The sequence below is a fragment of the Solanum tuberosum genome, unplaced genomic scaffold, assembly GCF_000226075.1.
Source record: "Solanum tuberosum cultivar DM 1-3 516 R44 unplaced genomic scaffold, SolTub_3.0 scf00005, whole genome shotgun sequence".
Classification (NCBI taxonomy): Eukaryota; Viridiplantae; Streptophyta; class Magnoliopsida; order Solanales; family Solanaceae; genus Solanum; species Solanum tuberosum.
Genome location: NW_006238931.1, coordinates 2,366,925 through 2,374,705, shown reverse-complemented (window position 1 = coordinate 2,374,705; position 7,781 = coordinate 2,366,925). Strand labels below are relative to the sequence as shown.

The following is a 7,781-nucleotide window of genomic DNA, read 5'->3' as shown; positions in this document are numbered from 1 at the left end:
CTTATCATTTTCCCACATGCATTGCATAAGTAATACTATAAAGCAGTTAACATGCACACATCACGTAACTTGGAAAACAACAACCATCACCTATCCGAAGGATTTTTTCTCGAATATTTCCTCATCAAAATACGATCATCCACAATTGCCATCCCTAGGATAACACCCAGTAGACACCATAAGTCTAACATCCATCTGTCTAAATCGCAACTAACCACAATTTCAACCATCTAGACTCTATGACAAAAGGACTAAGCATGAAATCTCCTAAAAATCTACAAGATATTATATAAATAAAGATAGGTCTAACTACTTGATTAAGAAAACCTTAGCCTACCTGGGTGGCAAACAACTGTTGAAGAGCTTTGAACCCAACCTTCTAGCTCCGCAGGTTGATTCCTGGCAAATGTAGACCAGAATTTCATGGGTGTTGACCCCCTTCACGCTAAAATTTCTCCCATCCATTATTCTCCAACAACGACATTTCAAGGTTCTTAAAATAGCCCTAATCTATTTTTACATCGAAAGAAGAGAGGTCAAATAGAAGAATTCGCATTTCCCGAGTTCTAGTCTACTATAATGGATAACTTGCCTCCATAGGTTAAATAACCCCGCTATGGTGGGACGATGTTAGTTTGACTCAAATTTTAAATTTGAATTTTTTTTGTGTATCCCAATTTAAAATGGGCGACATATTTCAAAATATTTTGAAACTCCGCATGAGATGTCTTTGAATAATGACGGACCAGATTGTTACACCATCACCCTGGACGTGATCGACACATGATGTCATTATTGGCCCGAGTGTACCCATAACATGATATTAGACATTATCATACATATGAACAAAAATAAATTTAAAAGTATTTGAAAAGACAAGTCTTGTAAAAGAAATACTTTGCATAAAACATAAGCTATAGAATTTAAATCATCATTTAAGTTTAACTTTGTTTTTTTGACTTAAAAGCTACTTTGTTTTAAATCAATCCAAACGAGCTCTCTAAGTTCAAAGATGACCTGCTATTTGAAGGCATAAAAAAGAGCAAATTTTAGGAATAACAAAGATAAAAATCATATTAGCGCTCTATAGCTACAGTTTTACTATTTTTGTTCCATAGCCAAATTATGTTTGCTATGGAGCATCTAATTTGTATAAATCACGGCGATTTGTATAAATCGAACGTCCGTGTCTATGAAAATTATATTTGTATATGTATATGTTCTTTGGGTTAGGCTGGAGTGACGAACGAGATTAGGAGAGAGGCGAGCGGGAGAGGGCATATAGTGGAGAGAGGTGAATTGTATATATTAGTTAGATAATTGTATATATAAATATATAACTACTATGTATATGTATCAATAATTTTGTTTGTATATCTGCATAAAATTTGAATTCATATACAATTGAATTGAGTTAATATACAATTGAATCGAGTTAAAACATTTGTATTTGTGTATCAATTCTCTCTCTTGCTTTATACAAACAAAAATTATACATTGTATTTGTATAATTTGTGTTTGTATAAAGCAAGAGAGAGAAATGCAAAAGAGAACTGGGCAGAAAAATATTTGTATTTGTATAATTATAAGTGTATTGGACAGAGAGATGTATTTATATTTGTATATACAATCTCTCTCGCTTTATACAAACAAAAACAAAATTTATACATTATGTTTGTATAAAGTGAGAGAAGTGAGGGAGAGAACGGAGAGTGGCGAGTGAGATTCCAAAGAGAGGGGAGAGAGGCTAATGGCAAAAAGTTTGCTGCGAATTGAAATTAAATAAAGTTGTAAATATATCATTTATTTTGAATTAATAGTTTGGTCCCTTGAAAAAAGGGGTAATTTTACACGTCTATGATTTGACAATCTATGAAAGCCAACATGTTTGAATTGACCCTATAGGCTATAACTATAAAAAAAATAAAAATATACTATACATTTCTTATATATAACATGGTATTATGCCTTTAAAGACATCAATCACGCAGAAGCAGTTTTTATCAACAAATATAACCAATAGAATTCTTCTCATTATTTACCCAAAAAAAAAACACAAAATTTATGAATACACATGAAGAGTACATTCATATCTCACAAAACTCAAAACTGCATTGGGAGACTAGACTGGCTTATCCTCCAAAGGCAAAACAAAACAGTTTTTCCCTATAATATCTACAAGAAAGCATCAGTAATGAAAATTAAATCAGCAATTGGTATATGCAACAGAGAAATTGACAAATATGTACTCATTGAATCAATATCCACAACACAAAGAACGAACCTTTGCTCCGTCAGGAAACCTTTGTTCTCCGAGAACCGCAGCTTCGAGCTGGTGATATACCATGAATAGTGAACAAACATTACCAAAAACAAGTAAACTTGGATTCTACTCATACCAATGGGAAAGCCAAGGATGATTTAGGGCCTCTTTGGCCGTAAGGCGTTTTTGAGGATTTATCTCAAGCAACTTTCTTACAAAATCAAGGAACAATGGATCAGAAACTGACAGCTGATGCTCCAATGACATTTCCTCGGGGATGATGTATTCCAGTAGACTAGTATCCTAATACAGAATTCCAAACATAAATCAGACGTTGGACAATTGTATTATTCTATATTTTATTCATATATATATTAAGTTGCTAAATTCAGAGAAAGAAAATGGAGCAAAGAGAATAAGAGATGAAAGCATGGAAAGACTAAACATCCACGTGAATACCAGCACAACAATTGCTAAATTTGTTAATAATAGATTCTTGAAAGAATTAAAAGGATGAACTAAGAGGCAAACCTCATTTATATGATAAAGGTCAAAATCCTTTGTGAAATATTTTTGTGTCTCTTGTCCCCTTTCTAACATGTCCATGTCTACAGGACCAAGCATTCCGATCACACGTGCAAGCAACATAACAACTGCTTCATTTGGAAAAAGCACCTACCAAACAATACAAATGTTTAGAGTGTTTGCGTATAGTTCCTGCGAAACATATGCCAATGAATCCTCTCAAGGAAAAGTAGGAGCATACCTCTCCAGAGCACAGCTCTCCCAAGATGCAGCCAAGAGACCAAAGATCAATTTTCGCATCATAAGGGAGGCCTAAGATGACTTCAGGAGCTCTATAGGAACGAGACTGTACATATAAGGACAAGCTGTCTGACTGAAAGCAACTGCTTCCAAGATCAATAACTTTTATCTCACATCTTCGATAACTTTTGATGAGAATATTTTCAGGCTTCAGATCACAGTGGATGATCCCCAAATTATGCAAAAACACTAGTGCCTCCAAGCACTGTCGAGTTATGGTCTGTTAAGGAACAAATAACCAACACAATTATATTTTTTGGTTTCGCTGCCAATTTTAATTTACTAGAACAAACAGACCTGCAGCCTGCTCATTGTAAAATAATGCTCTAGATCAGATTCTCGGTTGTATTTCTGAAATTCATATAAGTTTGCACGGAGAAGTTCACAAACGATAAAGAGGTGTTCCTGCATGTTATAAAAAAAAAAGAAAAAAGAGTACAGTTAATAGATATGGAGCATCAGATTCCAATCAATATCTTTTAACTGCCAGACTTGAGCAACGACAGAAGTTTCAAAACCAAAAACACTACAAGAGATTAAGTAATAATTGATAAGATACGAATGATGTATAAGCTAGATGTGATTCAAGAAACTGGTATTGCAAACTATCTATGGCGTTTCAACATTTTTGTCCTAAGGTTATAAATAAAAGAACAATGCTATATGACTGAGACGTTACAATTCTAAGTCCCAACATACCCACAAAAGATGACTGCAGTAGAAAATGTGAATGTTAGAGATGGATATGCAGTCATGAATAATTGAACAAGCCTAGAAATGATTTCTAATGGAGAGTTTAATAACACACTTAAGGGATAAAAAGAAAGAAGGTTGTGTGAAGTGGTCTGGCCATAGCCCATGACCACGTAGACCTTCAGATGTTGCAATGGACGAAGGTGTGAAAATATGATGATTGAAGATGATAAAATAAACGAGATCAGCCTAAAATCACGTGAAGGGAAGTTGATTCTAAAAGACCTAAGATCTTTGGACCAATGTACATTTATTAGTGGAAGCAGAGGATTCATAAGCACGATACAGACTTAACTAGTTCGGATCAAACTAGTTAAGGATAAGTATGATATAAGAGAACACCTAGTTCATCATAAAAGTCAAATCAGTTAGTATCAGAATGAACACGACCTAAAAAGAGTGGGAAGAATATAGAGGATTCAATATTCATGTAACTGACTTGGGGTTGAGGCATAGTTAATTGATGAATGAAGGTAATAAAGTGAGACATAATCTCTGGAGAAGTGTAGAAGAACAGACCAGTTGTGGTGTAACTAATGTAACTGTTTTCTAGTTAACGCAGGAACTTATCATTTCAATTAAAAAATATCAAATAATTTCTAAGTCCCACTAAAAGTTGGAACTTATTGCGTTTGTAGTTATATTATTCTTGATTGAACCATAGTGGTACCCCGTACCAGGGTCAGGGCTCAACCAAGTACAATGTTTGATCTTCAAGTCTTCTCCCATGTATTGTGGGAACGGGACCAATGCCCTTGCTAAGTTTATATCTTGCAAATTCAGCCATCATATATCCAATCTTGATTAAATCAAAAGTTCAGTGTTTATATTCTACCAGTGTTTGCAGTTTTAGCCTTATAACACACACACACACACACACACACACACACACAGATTGATAATATCTTTAATCACATTAAACTTTCAATCTCCAGTAATTAACACTTACGACCTTAAGAGTATAGCATGAAAAGATTACATGGATTGAGTTCCAGAGGATGCTTTACATACCAGCAAGTACCCGAGGAGGTCCAAGCTAAACACCAAATAGACATTATACTTACTTTAAAAGAATAAGGACAATCATTAACTATCATTTCGTAGCCAGTGAGTTTGAGTTGAAATTTTGAGATGGCTATTAGTACTAACAACATAAATTCCATGATGGCAAGAGCTCTCTCGGGACAACTATGCTCGTAAATCTTCCACCAAAATCTCTACTGGATGTTTAGATTGGTCGATAACTTTATAGTTGTCCTTTCTATGCACATCTCCCTTATATCAAAAACAGAAAAATGGCAACTTCTGAATGCTTCTTGTCTTGTTCATTTAGAGGTTGGATGATTAACTTTTAGTTCTTTATAAGCATTGATTCAAATCAAAGGACTCGGAAGAACATGCGTTTTTTCAAGCATACCTGATGGTAGAAGTAATCATATAAGCGCAGTATATGGTGCTCGTCACAAGGATCATTCTTGTTCACAAACTTGAGAAGCTTAATCTCATCCAGACTCTGATCAAAGAAGTCCTTGTCATTCTTTATTATCTTCAAGCAAACGTCTACTCCAGTGTGCATATCATGAGCCTGAATGACTTTGCTGAATGCAGCTGAACCAAGGTATTCTGTTACATAGTATCTACCAGCGATAATACTATTTAGAACAATAGGCAGGTCCTTGCTCTCCTCAAACCCAGTCCTGTGGATGGAATAACAAATGAGTACATCTGTTTTCTACAAATGAACAGGCAAGAAACAAGCTCAATATTTCCATTAAATATTAGAACAACTTTAGTGCCCAGCGGAAATGATGGAATGAGATGTTGATTTGATATGCAAGTCGAATAATCAAACATTGCTCAATCCATATAAATACACATATTTTGTTTTCACTCACTCATTGATATTGGACTTGAGCTTTGGAGGTATTGATATGAAAACAAACCTGTTTTTCCTGTGTATAATTCTCAGATTAAATACTTCAAACTCATTTTCTCCTTCAAACATCAAAAGCTCATCTGAAGTAGCACCTCCCTCATCATCTGCTGCCTCATCGGGTTCATTGCCTTCCAAAGCTTCCAGTCTATCATCTTTTGGTTCATAGTCTCTATGCACATATGAGTGGTAATCTTTCTCAATAGCCTTAGGTTGAAAGTCACGGGTACCTTTGATATCTCCAACCCAGTCAGTATTGCAACTTGTTTCAATGAAATAGTTAGTTTTCGTCTCTCCAGTTGGTTCATACTGAAAATAGTTAGTCCCCGTTAAGTTGATATCGATATCTTCACCATAAATCCCTTTTGGCCCCTTGCAGCAAGCACAAAGTGGGGATGAACAGCTAAATTGACCTTTCCCTTCAAGATGCTTTTGTTTATCCAAATGATAATAATCTTTCAACCCTTCATCTATAGGTGATTTACACTCCCAATTGGCGGCACTGTGTCTCTCGGACATAACAAACTTGTCCTCACTAGGATCCCCCACACCATCTGAGTTCCCAAAGTAAGGTGGCATGGGAAAATCTTCATCTTTCTCCCGATACCAGAAGAGGTCATTTTGCATATCAAAATCATGATAATCTCTTGCAGTACCAAATTGAGATAATCTATCAGATGATGATTGAGAAGTGGGAGCAGCCGTAGTATGAATTCCATATGGATTTGTAAATTCTGCACCAGAGACAACACAATAAACCTAAAAAAAAAGAAAAAAAATATGCACAACAAACAAAAACAAAAGGGAAGCATAACACAATATGATCAGTTGTTGAATTGAGTAGCAGCAAAATCTTAAAATCCTTAGGCAAGAGCAATAACTAGTAGAAAATAAGGAATAAATACATCAATTGTAGTAATAAACTCTAAATTGGGTAAAGAGTTACCAGAGGAGCAGAAATCGGTAGCAGAAGAAGGCAAGCTAACAAATTCTTCGTCAGAAGAAGAAGCAGAGTTCTTATTAGAAATGAGGTTAAGAGGAGGAAGTGGAGGAATGACAGGGAATAAGAATGTTTCATAATCCAAAGAAGCCAATTCAGATTTCTCCATAATATCTTCCATAAGAGCTGATTCAGATTCTGAGAAGCCATTATTCTTTAAGAATTCAAGTACTTGTTTAATGTCAGAAACAGAAGCCATAGTAGAAGAAGAAAAAAGTCTACTAGTGGAAAAGAGGTGGGTTCATGAGAATGGAGTGAAAGAGGGTCAAAAGTGGCAATTCTGAGTTGGATTTTGCATGTTATTATTATTATTATTATGTTATACAAAGAGAGTTATGACTTTCTGCTTTTTTCTTTTTTCTTTGTCTGCTGTAAAACTCAAGCTAACGGCACCATAAGGAAAACAAAGATATCTTACCAACTTTGACAATTATAAGGTAGCTGTTACAAACAACTGGGGTCCACACAGTGAAAAAAACATTTCTCCCTCTTGTCTTTTTTCTTTCTTTCTTTCCATTTGTGGTTTAAATTTTCTACTCAGAAGAATAGTCTTTCGAATTGGAGAAGAGAAACTAACACTTATTTTTTAGTGATGAAAAAGGTTTACATGGTCTGCTCCCCTTCCCATCCTTTTGAAATCAGTGAAAAGGAATAGGCGAACTTTTCACAAAAGTAAAATTTCTTCTTAAGAAATACTAAGGGTGGGACGGTCCGGTCCTACGGGTAACCTAGTCCCAGGGTACCCATGCAATGGGGAGGATAAGGGATATTCGGGACCGAATGACACGGGACCGCAGACCGTCTGACTGTCCCTGTACGGTTTGGTCCAACTCCAACCCGCTTAAACCGATTAGTCCTGGGATTTTTTAAAATTTTTTCTTTTTAAATAAAACTAGATGTTGGGGACCGTTGGTCAACGGCTAAGTCCCCCCCCCCCCCCCCCCCCTCCCTCCCCCCCCCCCACCCCCCCACAACAAAAAACTCTTTCTTCCATATTACAGAGCCAA

General features: G+C 35.7%; 1 protein-coding gene across 3 annotated transcripts; it reads right to left on the bottom strand.

The window, feature by feature from the left end:
* Positions 1-1,983: 1,983 nt before the first annotated feature.
* Positions 1,984-7,134, bottom strand: LOC102600192 (dual specificity tyrosine-phosphorylation-regulated kinase 4). 3 transcript variants are annotated; one of them, XR_001473376.1, is made up of 8 exons: positions 6,721-7,134; positions 5,785-6,533; positions 5,259-5,538; positions 3,386-3,493; positions 3,030-3,308; positions 2,795-2,938; positions 2,285-2,566; positions 1,984-2,175 (listed from the first exon to the last, which is right to left on the bottom strand). XR_001473376.1 is itself a non-coding variant. In XM_015308402.1 (7 exons), the coding sequence occupies exons 1-7, from the start codon at positions 6,971-6,973 to the stop codon at positions 2,390-2,392; spliced, it is 1,965 nt and encodes a 654-aa protein (XP_015163888.1). In that variant the 5' UTR covers positions 6,974-7,133; the 3' UTR covers positions 1,984-2,389. The 3 variants fall into 3 exon arrangements, 1 of the variants encoding a protein (XP_015163888.1); XR_001473373.1 differs by having other exon boundaries at positions 5,785-6,508; positions 6,721-7,133; XM_015308402.1 differs by having other exon boundaries at positions 1,984-2,566; positions 5,785-6,508; positions 6,721-7,133.
* Positions 7,135-7,781: the final 647 nt, after the last annotated feature.

Coding starts and splice junctions, on each gene's coding strand:
- LOC102600192 (XM_015308402.1), bottom strand. CDS start 6,973: ATGGCTTCTGTTTCTGACATTAAACAAGTACTTGAATTCTTAAAGAAT. Junction 5,539..5,784: donor ATTATACACAGGAAAAACAG/GTTTGTTTTCAT, acceptor TTCCATCCACAG/GACTGGGTTTGAGGAGAGCA. Junction 2,567..2,794: donor ACCTTTATCATATAAATGAG/GTTTGCCTCTTA, acceptor ATTCTGTATTAG/GATACTAGTCTACTGGAATA.